This window comes from Myotis myotis, unplaced genomic scaffold, assembly GCF_014108235.1.
Source record: "Myotis myotis isolate mMyoMyo1 unplaced genomic scaffold, mMyoMyo1.p scaffold_m19_p_2, whole genome shotgun sequence".
NCBI classification, from domain to species: Eukaryota; Metazoa; Chordata; class Mammalia; order Chiroptera; family Vespertilionidae; genus Myotis; species Myotis myotis.
Window position 1 is genome coordinate 209,649,228 of NW_023416324.1, and position 20,598 is coordinate 209,669,825.

The 20,598-nt window shown below is 41.1% G+C and overlaps 1 protein-coding gene across 1 annotated transcript in view; it reads left to right on the forward strand.

The window, feature by feature from the left end:
- LOC118675808 (heat shock transcription factor 2 binding protein) overlaps positions 1-20,598 on the forward strand; it is a 73,825-nt gene that overhangs the window by 33,002 nt on the left and 20,225 nt on the right. Inside the window, exon 7 of the mRNA XM_036348588.1 lies at positions 7,195-7,298. Coding sequence (XP_036204481.1) covers positions 7,195-7,298 — 104 coding nt within the window. The remainder of the gene's footprint in view (positions 1-7,194; positions 7,299-20,598) is intronic.

Consider the following 20,598-nt stretch of genomic DNA (forward strand, 5'->3'; position numbering starts at 1 on the left):
GAAGTAATACATATTACTTTCCAGGCAGTAGAGCTTTTATCCACAAAATGTTTAACATCCACTGAATTGGTCTGGTACTGAGTTATAAATTGGTAATTGGTGCTGTGAATGTAACCTCAATTCTTCTGAAAGGCATTTTTAGGGTTTCAACCTAACTAGTTTGATCATTCTATGTTCATTTTTAAAAAACCCACAAAAGTCTATATTTAACTTTTTCAACAAGAAAATGGCAAATAACCTAATATAAGTATGGGCAGAAGAGTTAATCAGGCAATTCACAAAAGAAACACTGGAACTTCATAAATACAGAAAAGAATCTCAACCTCAGTTGTAATGCAGATTTTAACCATAATCAGATACCTTTTTATTCCATCTCACTGACAAAAAATCAGATGTGACAGTTTTGAGCTTTGGAGAGGGTGTGAGGCTAGGTAGAGCTTATCCTGTCCGCTTGCTGGTGGGAGGGAGATGGAGGCAGGTGAGCAGCATCTGTTGCAGTTGAACACACCCATGTTTGGGACAGGTGATCCACATCCGTGTGTGCATTCTAGGGGAAGTTTGTTTTTTTAATATATTTTATTGATTTTTTACAGAGAGGAAGGGAGAGAGATAGAGAGCCAGAAACATCAATGAGAGAGAAACATCGATCAGCTGCCTCCTGCACACTCCCCACTGGGGATGTGCCCGCAACCAAGGTACATGCCCTTGACCGGAATCGAACCCAAGACCCTTGAGTCCGCAGGCTGATGCTCTATCCACTGAGCCAAACCGGTTTTACCCACAAACACCAGGATGCTTGTGCAGGACCATGGCAGCAGCCGTGCTGGTGATAGTTCTCACCGGGAACTTATCTATACCTCTACCAGCTGGAGAATAGATAGATTGTGAACAGTTAATATGTTAGGACACATCAGTGAAAATACGTTAGAACTGTACAAATCAACGTGGAAAACAGCTCACTGTGGTATGGGAAATTATATTCAGTATGCTGCTGCTGATACATGTCAGGTTCTGTACATGTTTTGTAAAAGTTCATGGAAATGCATGACTGTTTTCCATATCAAATGGTGATAGTGGTACCCACATCCCTGAAGTAGGTGTTCAGAGTTCACAAAGAGGATTTGACTATGGTGATAAGATATTTTTTTCTTAACCAGGGAGGTAAGTATGTATTGTTCTTTATACCCGTGTGCCTTCAGTGTTACATAGTAGAAAAAAATCTATGGGTATTTGTTTAGAATTACATATGGCATTGACATCATAGATTTTTAGGTTCTAATTTGGTTGGGGCAGGGGCACAGAATCTAAAACAACATGGTAAATAGTTAATAACTGTGCTGTTCTTTCAAAATTGGTAGGCCTCCAGCTGCAGATTTCTGTCTGTCATGTGGTCTGAAGTGTCTGATTGCTCTGCCAGTTGCTTCTCTATCTCATAACATCTGCAGTTTTCTGTAAGGATTTTATTGCTTGTTGTTCCTTAGAATTACTTGATGGTGCTAATTTGGCTACTGATGTGTAGTTTTTGTTTCTGGTGGAGGGGGCAGCACAATCGTGCCCTTTTGTTTATTGCTGGTGTGTTTTGAAGTACTGGATGTGTTTATTCTTTGTTTTAATTTCTTTTAAGAAGAATTGGGCAGTTCAGTTGAGTCACTTTTACTTTTAGTGACTCAGCCTTGTAGTCAGACTGTCAGCAGGGCTTTCTGGTTTCTTGCTGGGAGAACCTGTTCTGTCCCAGGCCTGGTGTATCCAGGGGAAGGGAGTGTCTTTTTACTGAAGGAGAGTTACTTGTGATGCTTCTGTAGCATTTTAGGTTTGCCAATTTCTTTATTTTGATTTTGGGCTCTAGCCCTTCCTGCACTTTGAAAATGCCTCGGGCACACGATGGGAGTCTGTCTCCGGGTGTTTGCCCTGCTGCAGTTCCCGGCTTTATTTTAGCCTTGTTTTCAGTTATTTTATAATCAGTGTCAGGTGTCTCTAAAATTCTCAAGACTGCAGAGCCTGGGAAGTTGTTCATTTGGAACCCGTTGATCTGTGTATAGGCTTCTGGTAGGAAGGAAGCAGGGTTTGCCTGTCTTTTCTGTCACTGAAAGGGGAAATCTGACTCCTAGTACTTTGGAAATGACATTTGCCTTTAGTGTCTCAGTACTAGAAGAGGGAATTGAGTGGCCAGTCTCTTTTGACTTGACAATTGGACACTTGATATTTATAAAATACTTTTGGTTGGAATAGAAATGTTGGAAGAGAAGCACATGCAAGGAAAACTCATTCTGGATTTGTTGTTTACTAAGTCTTGTGTGACCTTGGAGAAGTCTCTGGTCTTCTGTGAGATACAGCCTCGCAGTGACGTGGGGTCTCACATGGCACCATGGTCATCACAATTACATTTGCTCCATCTTGACTCCTTAGGGAGGGCTGACTTTGACCAAATGCGAAATTTTAAAGATATTCAATTTGTGAGTAATTTTTATTTTATTACTAGGGGCCCAGTGCACAAATTCGTGCACCTTGAAAGGAACTGTGGGCTGCGAGGCTGCAGTGGGCACAGGGATGGGTCTTGGCCCATCCTCCACACCCCCGCCCAGCCCCTCCCGCCGCAGCCCCTCTGGTTCTCTGTAAGCCAGCAGCCCTGCTCCCGCTGCCACTGCTCCCACTCACTGATGGCATGGAGCCATTGGGGCCAGCACCAGCAGCTGGTGTGAGTGGGGCCAGTGCCTCAGCGGGTGCGAGGGTGGCTGCTGCCCTGATCGCCCCTCAGGAGCATTGGGAGGTGGAGGAGCCTTCAGGGGCAATTGTGGCCAGCGCCAGGCGCTAGCAGCGGGTGCAAGCGGCAGCTCCTGCGCCAGCAGCAGGTGCACATGCTGGGTGGGACCATGGCACGCGGGAGCAAAGAATTTTCAGTAAGCACCAGAGACTCGCCCTTATGACAGCATCTGGCACTCTGCCTTGGCCTGGCGCCCCTGCTCACCTGCTCCACCATCCTGCCGTGGCCAATGCCTGCCATGTTCCGCGTGCTCTCCCTGGTGGTCAGCGCATGTCATAGCGGCCATTGTTCGGTTCCGCCATTTGGTCTATTTGCCTTTTATTGTATAGGATTATTATTTTAAATCCTCACCTGAGGGTATTTTCCCACTGATTTTTAGAGAGAGTGGAAGAAAGAGGGAAAGATGGAGAGAAATACTGATGTGAGAGAAGCACATTGATTGGTTGCCTCCTGCATGTGCCCCAACCAGGGCCCGGGCTGGGGAGAAGACTGCAACCAAAGTACATGCCCTTGACCGGAATCGAATCTGGGACCCTTCGGCCGACCCTCTATCCACTGAGCCAGCCGGCTAGGGTGTGAGTCATTTTTAACATCTTAAAATTAAATGGAGTCATTGGAGACTTTCAAGTGGACACATTTTCTGGAGTTTGCTCCATGTTGCAGTTATCACTCAGATGTTAGCTTTGCCAGTTAAGATCTAGAGAAGACTGTCTTGTGGTATTTTCATGTTCTAAAGCAGGGGTTCGCAAACTTTTTCGGTAGAGAGCCAGATAGAGAATATTTTAGGCTCTGTGGGCCAAAGGATCTCTGTTGTGATGACTCATTCCTGCTCTTGTGGTGTGAAAGCAGCATAGACAATACACTTAATTTTAAAGAATTCCAGCCATGTGTTGGTGATCTAAAGTAGGAACTTTTCTCTTGGGATATTGGATTAGAGACCTCAGAAAATTGTAGTGGAGGTGCTGAATTTTCCTCATGAATATGACATTTGAATAGCCCTTAATAACTCATTAAATAGATTAGTAGTGAATAGATTTTGCTTATGTGTAAAAATTGTCAGGAAAACTTGAAAGGATTGCCATTTTGGCTCATGTTGTGGCCTATGAGGAGAGTGAGGATCATAATGAGAACTGGGCGCTATTCCCTCGAGGTGCTGGCGGTGGTGTCTGCCTGGATGCCAGCCCTGCCTGCACTTTGAAAATGCCATGGGAGCACAAGGGGAGCGATTGCTGTGTGTTTGCCTGCTGCAGCTCCAGGCCTTTGGGAATCACTCACTTTCCACGTTTACACTGAGCACTCACTGTGTCCCCAGTTGGTGCCAGCCCATATGGCTGTAAAGACGAACAAGCCATGGGGCTGGCTTTTGATAAACAAAGTTTAGGGGAAACAGTTGTTTCAACAGAAAACTGGAAAGCATGTTTCCTGGCACGTGTATATGCATGCCCTGACGTTTATTGTCCATCCCATTTTAATGGATTCAGTCACAATTACTGATTTTCCTTTTGCTGAGGGCAGCATTATGTCATGGCATGGCACTGTGACTGTCCTATCTTTATCTAAAATGTTGATATATTGCTAATTGTGGAGTTCGTTGCAGTAGATTTGATTTTTTAAAATTTTGCATTGTAGCACTAGCGGTTTGGCTCAGTGGATAGAGTGTTGGCCTACGGACTGAAGGATCCCAGGTTCGATTCCCGGTCAAGGGCATTTACCTCGGTTGCATGCAGGAGACAGCCAATCAATGTGTCTCTCTCAAATTGATGTTTCTCTTTCTGTGTTCTCCCCCTCCTTTTTCTCTCTGTAAATATCAGTGGAAAAATATCCTCGAATGAGGGTTAAAAGAATTTTTTTTTGCATTGCAGTATTATTTGCAAATCTTGATTACTGAGCATTTTGGCGCTCCTTAAATTTGCGCCCCAAACAAGTGCCTTACTCTGCTCACCTCATGTGGCCTTGCTAGTTAAATATTCGATTGTACATTGGACATTGCAGAAGATACATTGTGGACTCTGGACTCTGGTGTCTTTTCCTGAAAAGAATTGATGTTTGTCCTTGCAGGTAGTTAGCTTTACCTGACTCCTCAACTCTGGCTCTCCTGAGGTGGTCACCAACCAAACCCCACACCTCGTTGTGGGGTGCCAGCTGTCCTCTCCCCTGGCGCCTGGTGTTAGTCTCCTACTGGTGCAGTTCGAAGTTGGCCATGACCTGGGCCGATTTTGTGTTTTGTGCTTCCCTTGTTGGGGGTTGGCCTTGCGGGGCTTCCTCCTTCCTAGCTTCGCTATTTGCTGCCATTTCTTTAGCTCTATTTTCTGTGTAGTATTTCTCTTTTCCCATGTGTCAGTTGCTCTTGAGTTTTACAGTTTGATTATTATAGTTTGCATTTTTGTAAGTTCTACTGGATTCTTTTTTGAAGTGCCTGGTCATTTCTTTTTTTTTTTTTTTCTCACCCAATTCTGACTTTATTTACAACTGGTCATTTCTAATACTCAGTAGATCTTTGATCATGTTTTTAATTTTTTAAAAAAATATATTTTATTGATTTTTTTTTTTTACAGAGAGGAAGGGAGAGCAATAGTTAGAAACATCGATGAGCGAGAAACATCGATCAGCCACCTCCTGCACACCCACCACTGGGGATGTGCCCGCAGCCAAGATACATGCCCTTGACCGGAATCGAACCTCGGACCCTTCAGTCCGCAGGCCGATGCTCTATCCACTGAGCCAAACCGGTTAGGGCTTTAATTTTTTTAAAAAATTATTTATACCTATTAAACATAATCGTTTTTCCTATACTGCAATTGATACCTCTAGTATATATGACCTTTTACTAGAATTAAAAATAAAATTCTGGCTCTCATTGGTTCTTTGTGCTGTTACTTATAATATCATTTTTCATTATTTTATTTTTATTTTTTAAAAATGTTTTTATTGATTTTTAGAGAAAGAGGAAGGGAGAGGAGAGAGAGAAACATTGATGTGAGAGAGAAACATCCATCAGCTGCCTCCTGCATGTTCCCTACTGGGGATGGAGGCCTCAAAACGGGCACATGTCCTGACCCGGAATCTAACCAGCACCCTTTTGTTGTTGTTGCATGGGATGATGCTCAACCAACTGAGCCAAACTGGCCAGGGGATGTTTTTATTTTTATTCCGAACTCACATTTGTTAGTATTGTTTTTTTGGGAATTATTTGAAGACCAGGTTGAGGGCCCTTTAAGAGAATGCTTGTTTACTTTGGCCAGGCAGTAGAGGAGCTCCTATCCCTGGTCTCTTTGTGTTAAAGTTATTGGCTGTGGATTTTCAGACCGTACAAAAGTATGGCCATAGGTCACGCTTGAAAGTTAACTTTCTCCTGGCTTTCTGCAGGGGCCTGTGATCTGAATCTGTCTTGTGTTGGTCTGAAGCTGCCTGTCTGCATGAAGCCACTAATACTTAAGCCCTGCAATTCTGAAATCTATCATCTTTAGCACTTACCTCCCTGAATTTGTGTTTTCACTTACGTAGTTCCTGATCAGAGAGGTTTTCCCTCTTCATTTCTTGAAATCTCATCCATTCTTTTAAGGGTTTGTGAAACATTTGTGTAGCCTTTTTTATGGATTTGCAGTGTGAAGTTTTGGGGCTGTCTGTATTTTGCAGTAGTGTCAGAAACCAGTCCTGTAGTTTTCCAATTTGCATTAGACTCTATATTACCAGTTGAGGTCAGTTCCCAAGACCGCTTATAAAATCCTATTTAACTCCGCATACTGCTTGGTTGGTTGTTTGGAATGGTTGGGGTTATGGTGTTTTTCATCCCTCAGGCTGTGGATTAAACAGGTGTGTATGGCCTGACCTAGCTGCCCAGACGTCATGGATAGCGTTTACTGAATGGAAAGATAGGACTAAATTTTAAACAGTTAAATTGAACTTTCAGAGTACAGTGTATTTATGAATTGAGGGATATTTATTATATATATTATATATGTAACAGATATTATATATTATATATATATTTTAAAAATATTTATTGTTGAGAGTATTACAGATGTGCTCCCCCTCGGCCCCCCATTACCTCCTTCCACCCGGTTCCCGCCCCTCCCCAGGCCTCGCCACCCTACTGTCTGTGTCCACAGGTAAGATCTTTGGTTAATCTGAAGGTTACCTGTATGTAAATGCAGTATTGGTAACGAGATCCTCTCTGCATTTGTGTCTCTTGATTCTGTGAGCCTGTAAGAGCTGATGTTATGGTGCTATTGCTAAAATTTCCCATTTTCCTGTAGCCTCATAGAGACAAATACTATCTCACATACCTTCTCCTTACTCTTGCTATCACCCAGATTTTAGAATTGGACATCTGATGTGTAAGTATGCTCAGGTCCTCTTAACCAGCAGCTGAATTTATGGTGAAGTGCAGTGTGGAGGGGCCAGTACTTCACCACCTTCTGTTTGCATTTCAGGCTAATGCTGATGTCCCTGTACAACGTGAGCATCAATTTGAAAGGCTTGAAGTACATCAGTGAGAGCCCAGGGTTCATTCCTTTGCTGTGGTGGCTTCTGAGTGGTAAGGAGGGGGTGACCTGGATGTCTTCCCATACAGCTTACATACTTTTCCTCTGTAGCTGAGAGAGGTTGTCACATATTAGAAATTAGGATCGACTGTCCCAAGGTGTTATCATTTCTTGAAAAGAAGATTTCAAATGATGGAAAACTCAGTGGTGTGCCAGGCTATTTTTAGTTCTGTTTCTGAAGTATTGCTTTCAATTTAGTTATGATTCTGTGACACAAAGAAAAATTATGAAGCAGTTGGTAGATGTCATTGACCTGTTCCTTCCTCTGAGAACAGTCCAGCACTGTAGGTGTCTGTGGCTCTGAATATGAAGTAAAGGAGAAGTCCTAGTGTTAAAGGAATGTGGGGAAGAGGAAATCTGAGAGATACTACAACTCTGAAGGTGTTATACACACACACACACACACACACACACACACACTGAGTGGCCAGATTATTATGACCACCTGAAGTTTGTAGGCAAATTAGCTATAATTTCTTGCTGAAGTTGCTAGAGGGCCAGACCATTATAAATAAGGAATCAGGTTGTTTACCATGACAATAGAAGTGATTTTTTTTCTGAAGATATGGGTAAACAATGTGATTTAACAGCCTTTGAACGTGGGATACACACACACACACACTGAGTGGCCAGATTATTATGACCACCCCATCAATACTTCGTTGGGCCACCTTTTGCCTTCAATACTGTGGCGATTCTTGGCATTGACTCCACGAGATGTTGAAAGGTGATGTGAGGAATTGACACCATGCCTGATGAATAGCACTGTCCAGTTCTGTGAGATTTGATGGTTGTGGAACCAGCTGCCTGATGGCTCTTTTAACTTCGTCCCACAAATGCTCAATTGGATTGAGATCTGGTGATTGTGGGGGCCACCTAAGCAAGGTAAAGTCTCTCTCATGTTCTTGAAACCACTCCTGCACAATACTAGCACCGTGGCATGGCGCATTGTCTTGTTGGAAGAAGCCATCTCCATTGGGATACACAATCAACATGATAGGATGAACTTGATCAGCAAAGATACTTAGATATGTTGTGCTATTCAGACGTTGTTCCACACAAATTAAAGGGCCCAAATCATGCCAGGAAAAATGCCCCAAACCATAACACTGCCCCCACCAGCTTGAAGGGTTGTACTCATGCATGTGGGGTGCATGCTTTCATGCTGTTTCTGCCAAATTCTCACTCTGCCATCTGCATGGTGCAACTGGAAACGTGATTCATCGGACCGCATGACTTTTTTCCAGTGCTCGACTGTCCAATCCTTGTGTTCCTGCGCGAATTGGAGATGTTTTATCTTTGTAATTGCAGACAGAAAAGGTGTTTGAACAGGCCTTCGGCTTTCATATCCCATACGATTGCAGTGTACGGCTAATTTGCCTACAAACATCAGGTGGTCATAATAATCTGGCCACTCATGTTCAAATATATCCGACGTTCAAAGGCTGTTAAATCACGTTGTTTACCATATCTTCAGAAAAAAATCACTTCTATTGTCATGGTAAACAACCCGCTTCCCTATTTATAATGGTCTGGCCCTCTAGCAACTTCAGCACGAAATTATAGCTAATTTGCCTACAAGTGTCAGGTGGTCATAATAATCTGGCCACTCAGTGTATATACTATCTATAATAATAAAAGCATAATATGCTAATTAGACTGGATAGCCAAACGACCTTCTGGACGACCTTCTGGACAAAGTTGGGGCTGCGAGGGCCGAGCCCCGTTGCACGAATTTCGTGCATCGGGCCTCTAATAATATATATAATTATATATAATGTATATGTGTTCTTTTTGTTTTCTTTAAAATAAAAGCTATTCCTGCTGCCTCTCTATTCCTCTTCTCCTTTACCACTAATTAACCTAATTTTTTGTACCAATCTGTTCATCATAATTTTTAGCACTATGTATTTAGTAGGTACATATTTCACTCAAGTGTGCAAATTAATTGGCTCGTTTTTTTTCTAATTAGATAAAATTTTTTAAAATGAGATTTATTCTCTTTTTAAAAAAAAATAATTTTAGCCTGGCCAATGTGGCTCAGTAGTTGAGCATCGACATATGAACCAGGAGGTAATGGTTTGATTCCCAGTCAGGGCATATGTCTGGGTTGCGGGCTTGATCCCCAGTGTGGGATGTGCAGGACATAGCCGATCAATGATTCTGTCTCATCATTGATGTTTCTACCTCTCTCTCCCTCTCCCTTTCTCTCTGAAATCAATAAAAACGTATTTAAAAATATATATATATGTGTGTATACACACACACACATATCCCCCACTCTGTTTCAGCTAGCTTGCAGCCAGTAATCCTCAGCACCTTTTGCACATTGTTTACTTTCTCATAAAAGGAGGACCTTAGCCAAAAAACATATATTCATAACCCATAGACACAGACAACAGTGCGGTAATGGCTAGAGGGAAGTGGGGGCTGGGGCTGGGGCTGGGGCTGGAGCTGGGGCTGGGGCTGGGGCTGGGACTGGGACTGGGACTGGGACTGAGGCTGGGTGGAGGTGGGCAAACTGAGGGAAATAGAAACATGTAATAGTGTCAACAATAAAAAATAAAGTAAAAAAAATAAAATAAAAAACAAAGCTTTAGGCTAAATGTTCTCTAGGGCTCCTTCTAGTTCTTGTACTCTAGAAATTTTCCTGGGCTAAGTGAAAATTCTTAGGCGTTTCCGTGTAATATGTGCAGCTTCCTAAGGAGCAAGCTCACAAGAGTGTTGCTCACACGGAATCTGGTGCTCTTTGACCAGCTGGATTGTTTCTGCTTAAACCTTGGTCATGTGCAGTAGGGGGTGGCACTGCTATTGCAACTGGGGCATCAGGCTTTCTTGTCCATGAAGACAGTTAGTGTGTGTGTGTGTGTGTGTGTGTGTGTGTGTGTGTGTGTGTGTGTTTTACATAATGGGCACAGCTCAAACCCTCATAAATCTTTTTCAATATATCTTACTTGATATCTTTAGAGTTATTTATTATCACAGTCAAACAAAACAAGGTCTATCAAGCCCAGGATGTTTGACCCCTTAATTGTGTATGGAATTAACTTAATTTGAAATTTGTTATAGAATTTGGTGTATGTTTTAGGAAGATGAATATGTATTTTACTGTAGAAGAGAAAAATAGGAATACGACTAGTTCCCTGAAAAATATGTGCTGCTTGGTGCTGGTGGTGTGATTTCTTCAGATTCTAGATTCTAATAATTGTTTAGGACTAGGAGAGAATTTGAAAACTGATTTATTCTAGACAAATAAGATTCTCTTCTAATTTAAAAAGATCTAGGAAAAACTATTTTATTCTCTCAGTAATCAGCTTCTACTTTTATCAGTTTTCCTATTTGGAAGTTTGATGTATTTTAAAGAGCTTGGACTTTGGATTTATTAGACCCAGACTGAAACTGCAGCTCTTCTACTGGGAACTTACCTAACCACTTGGGGTCCCCTCTTTTCTGATCTGTAAGTAAGTGGGGATTTCTACCTCAAGGGTCTTCATGTTGATTAAAGTGCAATAGTGCCAGGGCCAGCACCTCATATAGTAGGTGTTAAATAGGTCTTAGTTTCCCTTTTTATTTCCAATCTGAGTCTTTTATGCCAAAAGAAAAGCTCATTTCCTTTTATTTTATTTAAAGGTGGCAAGTTGCTTTCAATGAAGCATCCGGACTTCTTTGCTATTAATAATTTTTTACTAAATGGTCTCATTTCTTTTTACTTTTACTGGATATCATTTTCCTTCTCTTTATTCAACTAGGTGGCTGGCTCTTTTCCAGGCGTTCTCCAAATTCTTCACATTCCTTTTAAGCCACAGGTCTGGCAAAGAATTCTAGCAAATAACTGATGAAGACAGAGTGTATTGGGCTGACGACCACATGTTGTGTAACTGTTAATGCAAACCAGTGTTATGATGACTCTTGTAACAGTAGTGATGCATTTCCTACCCACATTTACAGTGTTGACTAGGCATAGAGGCATTTGCATCCCATCTTACATTTATTTGGCTTGTCTTGGTAATATGAAACACTGATCAGTTCTGCCAAATTTACATCTCTCCTGAGCTCCAGACTAATATTCAACTATCTACTTGACTCTCCACATGGGGGTCTAATAGGCCTTCAAACTCAATGTGTTTAGACTAAATTCCTAATCTTCCCCCATACTAAACTACCTATGGCTTTCCCACCCTCAGTTGATAGTAACTCTATTTTTTCTAATTTTTCAGGCCTTTAAAAACCTTGGAGTAATTCTTAACTCCTTTTTCTCTCACTCACGTCTAATCTGTTGGGAAATCCTGACAGTTCTATTGTAAGCTATATCCAGAATCTGACCACTATTGACCATTGCTGCTGGCCAATACTGCAATGAGTATATCTCAAGTAAAAATAACTTTCTTTTAGTTATGGTGTCTCATTAATGGTGAGATTTAATGCTTGAATAATAACTTTTAGTTTACTTTGTAAATAGTAGTGGAAGAGATTTTTAAATTTCTCCTTTTTAAGCTTAAATTTACTTCTAAACAGCATTCCTTTTGGCTAGTGCTTATTTGCATATATAAGCAAATTTTACTTTGGACTTTATTAGAACTAGTCGCTCATAACATATTGGCTTCTCATATAAATGAGTTTACATGAGACCTTGATTATATTGTGAAAAACTAGCTTATTAAGTAATTAAAGTATGCACCTTTATTGAAAAAGCAAAGTAAGCAAATTTATACATTTGATCCATTGAAGTACAGATGCTCCCCTCCCCGCCGCATTCCCTCCTCCCCCCCAGCCAATCTGAAGAGCAGGCTTGGTGGGGGTCTGAGGCATTATGTATGCTCCTGTCTTAAAATTCGGCTGCTGCCTGCCAAGCTTAGAGGCTGAAACCTCAGGCTTTCTTGCTCAGAGTAAAACGGCCCTCCTTTCTCTCTCTCTCTTTTCTTTCCCCCTCTCCCCCTCCCTTTCTGTATTAACCATTTGCTCTGTCCTTGGCGAGGGGTGAGGAGGGGGGAGATAAGGGATTTTTAGTTACAGGTAGGCTATAAATTAGCTAGTGGTCATGCCTTTGTTTAAATTTCCGTGGGACTTTTATGACTCTTTTACAACTTTTGTAAATAGTTAGTCTTAGAACTAATTTCTTTTAAGAAGAGAGAATAAATTCTTAAGTCATTCCAGGGCCCTTGAAATGTTCCAAAGCTATCTCTTGGTTAAAGTCTTGAAATTTAACTTGGAAAGACTATCAAATATACATAACCCAAATATTGTATTACGCACTTTTTGTAATTATTCTAAAAGACATCAATTAAATTTAAACCAGTTTTAATATTAAAAATTTGGTTCAGACCATAGAATTAATTCTCTTTTTCAATCAGGCCAATAAAATACTATATCCTAGGTTGAAATTTTACCACACATAGTACACAGACACACATACACATAAAGACTATAACATATTTTGAACTACCAATTTTTCCAGAGAAAACACAAGAATTATTTTCCTCAAAAATAAATTTCCATACTTCATGCATTCTGTTATCACAACCATATAATTTGTCCCAACTTAGTTTGAACTTTGAACTTTTAGAAGCCTCAAATTTTTAGTGGCAAGTTAAATACTTAGCATTTTCAGATTAGTAATATATTCACATTTTTAAGGATATATTTCAAATAAAATACAAAACATTAAATTAATAGAATTAAATTTATTCCCTAAATTCTTCATATGAGGCAAACTCAGATTAATATTTCAGTATCCTGTTATTTCAAAATATTTAGATGTTTAATAATCTTTACTATTTAATTCAGCAAACTCCAAACTTTTAAGTTACCAAAGACTTTGGAAAACTATGTTTAGGCATATATAATTACCACTGAAAAAGATTTACCATATACCCTTCATTTTAGTTATATATATTTTGCCTTAACAACTTTGAGATTTTAAAGCCAATTATTATTATCCAAGGCATTTTCCTTGGCAAGTTCTGTAACAGAGATAACTCACTGGCTTTCAGTGGCTTTAATGTTAAAGTACTATTTTATTTTATTTTTCTTTATTAAAAAACAGGAGTGCCCCTGGGACCTGGGAGTCAACCTTGGAATCTGGTCCATTATTATTCAAGAACTGCCCATTATCATGGAAATATTAACCTTGTTGCCCAAACCCAGCCTGTATATTTTCCTTGTGTCATTTTCACCATCTTCCAAAATAGTCTTGGGCCTATTCTATATCATCTGTGAAGAGATGGGGCTTAGGCCAAGAGGCCACCCAAAATCAGGTGGGGCGCGCCTCCCCTTAAACTAGCCTTTCTCTCTTCATGGGTATAGAAGTTACGGACGCATCCCCAAATTGTGAGAAATGGCTCACCTGTACAAATTTCAAATGATAGACTAGGAAACAAAAACATGGCTAAAACGAGACTTTTAATAACACTCCTGAGAGCAGGCGTCCATTTTACAGGATCACAATAAAGGCAATAGGCAAGAGACCTAGTAATTAATGGGCTGGGGCCTTTTTTAGTTACCTCTACCTCCCTTTGTCTAGGGCAGCGGTTCTCAACCTGTGGGTCACGACCCCTTTGGGGGTCGAACGACCCTTTCACAGGGGTCGCCTAAGACCATTGGAAAACACATATATAATTACATATTGTTTTTGTGATTAATCACTATGCTTTAGTTGTGTTCAATTTGTAACAATGAAATTGGGGGTCACCACAACATGAGGAACTGTATTAAAGGGTCGCGGCATTAGGAAGGTTGAGAACCACTGGTCTAGGTCAGTGGTCGGCAAACTCATTAGTCAGCAGAGGCAAATATCAACAGTACAACGATTGAAATTTCTTTTGAGAGCCAAATTTTTTAAACTTAAACTATATAGGTAGGTACATTGTTACTATCTTAATTAGGGTACTCCTAAGCTGGCCTTTGCTAAAAACGTCCTCAATCTGATTGAGGTATGTTCGCTGAGGTCGACCCCTCCAACTCTCCCATCCACACTCGTCTTGTATACTTGTTTCGTCTATATCAGTGGTCGGCAAACTCATAGTCAACAGAGCCAGATATCAACAGTACTTCTTCAAAATAGACTTGCCCAGGCTGAAAACCGACTTCTGCTCATGGGCCACAAAGTTTCAATCGCACTGTATGTGAGCGCCCGCTCATGGTATTTTGTGGAAGAGCCACACTCAAGGGGCCAAAGAGCCGCATGTGGCTCGCTAGCCGCAATTTGCCAACCACTGGTCTAGGGGAATCTTCCTAGGACTTGTGTTATCAGCCACGTGTACCGCTCATATTTTCTCTCCCCACCCCCACATCCTGTTTGCTCTGGGAAAATCCAGTAATGGCCTGGCCACCTACTATTTCTTTTCTATGAAGATAAATCAGAGGTATGCTTCCTACAGGGGGCGGGGGAGGGGGGGGAGGTGTGTGGAATGGAGTGTAGGCATTAACTTTAGAGTAGTTCTGAGACAGTCTCTAAAATTTCTTAGTAATTTCCATCTCTTTTGGAATACATTTTTTTGAATAGACTAACAATAAACAAACCAAACAACAAAGACAGATAAAACAATAATCAACATACTCATATATACTATATTTATAACCATGTATAACATATAGACAAGACTTAATAAATCAGAGTTCTGTTCATGGTTCTTTCAGATGTTTTAAAGTGCCTGGGACTTACAGCCAGAATGCGGCCCAGAGGGTTCCCAGGTGGAGTCCCAGTGAACACCCACAAACAGCCTGTTGTTTACAGGTCTTATCATATTCTCCCCATAGCATTGACTGGTGTATAAAGTCATTTTAGCTAAAAACTGCCAGTCCCAGGGTGTCATATGGTAATTTTCAGACAAAGCATTAAGGAGTCCTTTTGTAAACGGACTCTAGTTGATGAGCCTTCCCAGACTTGCGGCAGAGGATGGGGCCTGAGGTATTACAGGCTTTATAGGCTCTACCGCAGGAAGAGGGGGCAGTGGCAAATCCTCATGGCATCCTGTAGGCTTTTGATCCTCAATATAAAGTGGGCATAGTGCAGCTTGAACAAGAGCACACATAGTTAAAGATGACAAAGGCACTCATTTTCCTTGAGCCTGATTTCTCCTTAAATTCCTACCTACTTGTTCCCAGAGATCAAGGCCTAATGTTCTAGCATCAGGGAACCAAGGATTATATTCTGTGATAATAAGCAAAAACTGTAGGAGAGTACTTTTTTATCCTTGAACATGCAAGCCAAAAGTCTATAGTAATGTTTTTGCCTTTTACTCAAATTCTACCCCATTATAACCTGGCTGATTTCAGAAAAGTCCCCGTCCACTTACCGTCACAACTCCACAGCTGGCACGGGCTTGTGCGTTTGGCCGACTTCCACTTCCACTTTATTTTCGCTCAGGCGAACCTTCTCCTCAAGCCCCTGTTCAGGCGCCATTTGCTGCGACCTGCATGGCGGGTTCAGGATGACTGGCAGGAGGGCTGACACACACAATGAGTACACTATACAAGAGATACGAATTTTGTAGGCATTGGGGGGTCAGGTAGAAGCCTCTTGCATGAAGAGGAACACCAAGTCCAAGTCCTGCCCACTTTTTATTCACTTTGAATACGCATTTGCCCTTTAGCAATGCATACAGGCAGATCAAAGGTAAAAGTTTGCTAATATTTTAAGAACTATCAGGTCAGGAAATCGCCTCAAGCCATCACAGTCACAGCAGGAGCAATCTTGTGTTGATGTCAGCTCTGCTGGATTCAAGATCCATTGACCTTCCAATGTCCCTTTTGCACTTTCATGCAAATGCTTGTTATGCTTTGGCCTCCGGCATTAATTCTATTTTTTCTAATTTTTCAGGCCTTTAAAAACATTGGAGTGATTCTTGTCTCCTTTTTCTCTCACACTCACATCCAACCTGTTGGAAAATCCTGACAGTTCTATTGTAAGTTATATCCAGAATCTGACAATCATCGACCATTACTGCCTGGTTTTGAGCCATCCATTATCTTTTTTTTTTCAGAGAACTTTAGAGCCTTCACAGCTCAGCCATAGTCCACCCTTGCAGGCCAGGAATTGAGAGTCAACGGTATGATGGGATAGATCCCAGACCAGCTCTCCTTACTGAAAACAGCCAACATGTGTTACTGGACTCTGGGTCCATTTCCCTGCGCACATCAAAGCCCAATAACACAGAACAGGTGTTTGTAGCAAAGGAAATGGCACTAAACTGGAGGCACAGGTGAACTAGAATTTAAAACCTGGCTTCCTGAGGGCCTGAACAGGGACAGAGTATATACAGGAAAAATTATTAATCATGGTGATAAAGGAAGATGGAGTTGTGGGCTCTATTGATTAGTTGAGGCCAGGGTAGGGAGTAGTTCAGTGATGGCGAACCTATGACACGCGTGTCAGAGGTGACTCACGAACTCATTTTTTTGGTTGATTTTCCTTTGTTAAATGGCATTTAAATATATAAAATAAATATCAAAAATATAAATCTTTGTTTTACTATGGTTGCAAATATCAAAAAATTTCTATATGTGACACGGCACCAGAGTTAAGTTAGGGTTTTTCAAAATGCTGACACGCTGAGCTCAAAAGGTTCGCCATCACTGGAGTAGTTGATCAGTATTTCAGGTCCTAATGTCAACTGTGGCATCATTCTGTCTAATTTCATGAGAATGTGGTCTGTAGGGTTATTTTGCTTTCATAGGCCTGGGGCTGAAACACAATTAAGGTCAAGATGCTATCTTCAGTTTGACCTAAACTTTGTTTCTGTGGTCAGCAGGCCTGAGGCTTGGACAGTTTGATGCTGACCTGAATCTGAAATCCTTAGGGCTTAGTGATTAAGGAAGGGAGTGGAAGGATAAAAAGGATCTTGTTGAAGAAACAGAATTTCTACTCCATTGCACATACTGAGTGAGATCTAAAGAAATGTTCCTCTGAGTTAGGAAAAAAGTAGCCTAATGACAAAAGCTAAAGTGAAAATGGGATGGCAGTGAGGACAACAATGGATTGAGCTAATCCCTGCTTTGGGGCATTTGCCAGACTTGACCTTCAGTTTCCATGGCCTCGCAGGTGTTGGGGACAGGAAGCAAAGCCCAGGATCCACCCAGCTGAATAGCCTAGTAGGGGGCTTTGAAAGGTATTTACCATCCCTTGGTAACTGCAGGAAAATCGCCTGTTTTGACCTGAGCAGGGTGTAGCAAAATCTCTGAGAACCAATCATGTAGACTGGTTTTCATGCAGCTTTGAAGCCTTAATTTAGACCACCTGGGTGGTCCCCACTTAGAGAACAATGCATATTCTTTTTGGCGGATTCTTTGACTTCAGCCCCCAGCCAGGTTGGAATGTCCTTTCTTTAACCAGAACAAGGCAATCATGGTTAACAGAGCATGATTAATATTTCCCTTAACCATAACTAGTCCCCAGTATTCTATTTTTGCCCCTAACAAAATCAGGTATTTTGAACAGAATAATAAAAGTGTTACAAATAAAATAATGAAATACATCTAAATCAATATTTAGTGGAAAGTTTATTAGTTTGAATGAGTATATTTAAAAAAGAAGAAAGCAGAAAACAAAGATTTACTATAAGAACTTTAAAAAAAGTGAAAAAATCCAAATAAAGTTTAAGGAAGCAGCGACTGTGTCAAGCAGCAAGGATGGACCGGCTTCCGGCAGAAGAAAATAATAAAGAAAAAAGTATAAATAAATAGATTTCACTAGACAGGTTTAGGAGCAGATTTGAGCCATCAGTAGGGAGATTCAGCAAATTTAAAGCTAGATAGGATTGCCTAGTCTCAAGGACAGAAGCAAAGAATGAAGAAAAATGATGAGTGCTCAGAGACCTGTGGGATATCTAGCATACCAATATATGCATAATAAGAGGCTATAAAGAAAATACGAGAAAGGAGCAGAAAAACGTTTGATTAAAATGTCTTAAAACTCCTAATTTTAATGGGAAACAGTCTATGCATTTAAAAAATACAGTGTTCTCTTAGTAAGATAAACCCAAAGAGATTTACATTTAGACATATTATAGTTAAACTGTTAAAACTTAAGACAAAGAGAATATCTTGAAATCAGCAAGAGAAAAGTGTGTGCTGGAACCACAAGATTAACAGCTCGGTGCTCATAAAGAAACCGTGGTCATAAAGCAGAGGGATGATGTTTTCGAAGTTCTGAAAGAAGAAGCTGCCTACCAAGAATTCTATGTCCAGCTACACTGTTCTTCAACAATGTAGGCAAAATATATTCCTGGATAAACAAAGACTTAGAGATGTTATTGCTAGCAGGCCTTCTTTATAGGAAAGGAAGTTCTTAAAGCTGTTGATAGAATTGAGTGTTCAGATGACCAATTATATCTTAAAAGATGTCAGGAAACATTTGGTTTACGTATGTCAGACCCAGCAATCTAAAATTTACTGTAGTCTGATCCAGATATAATCCAGGTAGAATTAACTCATAGTCACAAGTTTGATGTGGGACATGGTCAGTGTTTGTAAGATTAAAAAAAAAAAAAAGATACACACACACACACACACACACACACACACACACACACACACACGGAACTATCCAAAAAGCCCATTGGAGATGGGAAACTTGGAGTTCACATGACAGTCCAGAGGCATGGGTTTGGGACTCATTCTTAAACAAGTGACAAAGCCGAGTGACTAATGGAACATTGGAATATGGAACGTGGAGAATGGCAGCTCAGCTGAGGCTAGCTTGCCTGGGGCCAGAGGCAGAGGCCTGAGCAGAGGAGGAGGGGTCTCTGGAAGCTCAGAGTTCAAGAGGCAGGTCCATCTCTTGCAGTTTCCTAGTTTGTGGCTCTGTCTGAGTCCCTTAAATTCTGTGATACTTGGGCTTGTCATCCACGAAATAGAAATACAAATACTGTTTCTCAATAGAAATAGAAATGCCATGAAGGCCATGAGAATTGAATAGAGCGGTGAATGGAAGTGCTTTATAAATTAAAAAAGAAAAAAACCACGAGAAAAAATAGTTCTTTGAGAAGAAGAGAGTCTAACAGCATCAGATAGAACTTGATCAGAAAACAGGAATGGAGACAGGCTTTGACAGAATCATCAGTGATCTTTGAGAAGACTTTGGGGGAAGTACAGAATTAACAAGAGGGGTTTCAGGAGGGAACGAGAGAGAAGTGGTAGTGAGGGTAGTGCTGCCTGGATGGGGTTTTAGTGAACGTTTTGTGTGTTTGTATTTAAAACTAATGAGATTCTAATTTTAAGGTTTTCAATTTCAGGTAAAAATGAGATAATTAAAAATAAGAATATATCTTACTTCAAAATACACTGGGACCTTAACATTTTTTTTGGACTAGGAGTTATTTTCTCCTCTAGTTCATCTTTAAATGGTGACTTCTTTTCTGGCATAAAAGTAAGTTACTAAAATGTGATATTTGCTTTATTTTTGGTGATTTGTTTAAATATAGGCCACTAATATTAAAATAATTGTTATAATAATTCTACAAATTCTGCATTATTTTTTTTTTAAGGATAGTATTTTTCATTAACTCACTGATGGAAGATCCAGGGTTTAAGATTATTGTTCTGGCAGAGAACCAAGATGGCGGCATAGGTTAACGCCGAAGTTTGCTGCCTTGAACAACTACTTCAAAAGTGAAACTAAAAAACGGAACGGACATCACCCAGAACCACAGGAACGCTGGCTGAGTGGAAGTCCTACAACTAGGAGGAAAGAGAAACGCATACGGACACTCAGAGGAGGCGCAGTGCTGAAGTCAAATTCTGAGGTGCGGAGTGCGCGGAGTGAGCTCCAGATCCGGGGGAGTCTTTAGGGACCCAGACTCAAACGGGAGAAGCGGGACTGTCTGGCTTCGGTCAGAGCGAGTGCAGCTTTCTCTCCGAGGTTTGCAGCGGGTGCTGGGACTCAGAGAGGCAGAGCCCCTGGGGACAGGACTGAGAGCCGCCATAACTGCTCTCTCCAGCCCACCCTGTTGATCCTGTGCGACCCGCCCCGCCCAAGCCCTGCACAGAGGCATTTGCCAGATAGCCTCAGGCAAAGGCTAGATTAGCACCTCCCTAGAGGACAGAAGTTCTCTCACTGCAGACACAGCTGATTCTCATAGCCACTTGGCCTGGAGGTCAAACCCTCCCTGGTATTAGCTACAACAATCAAGGTTTAAACTATAAGACTGCGCACAAAGACCACTAGGGGGTGCACCAAGGAAGCATAACAAAATGCGGAGACAAAGAAACAGGACAAAATTGTCAATGGAAGATATAGAGTTCAGAACCACACTTTTAAGGTCTCTCAAGAACTGTTTAGAAGCCGCCGATAAACTT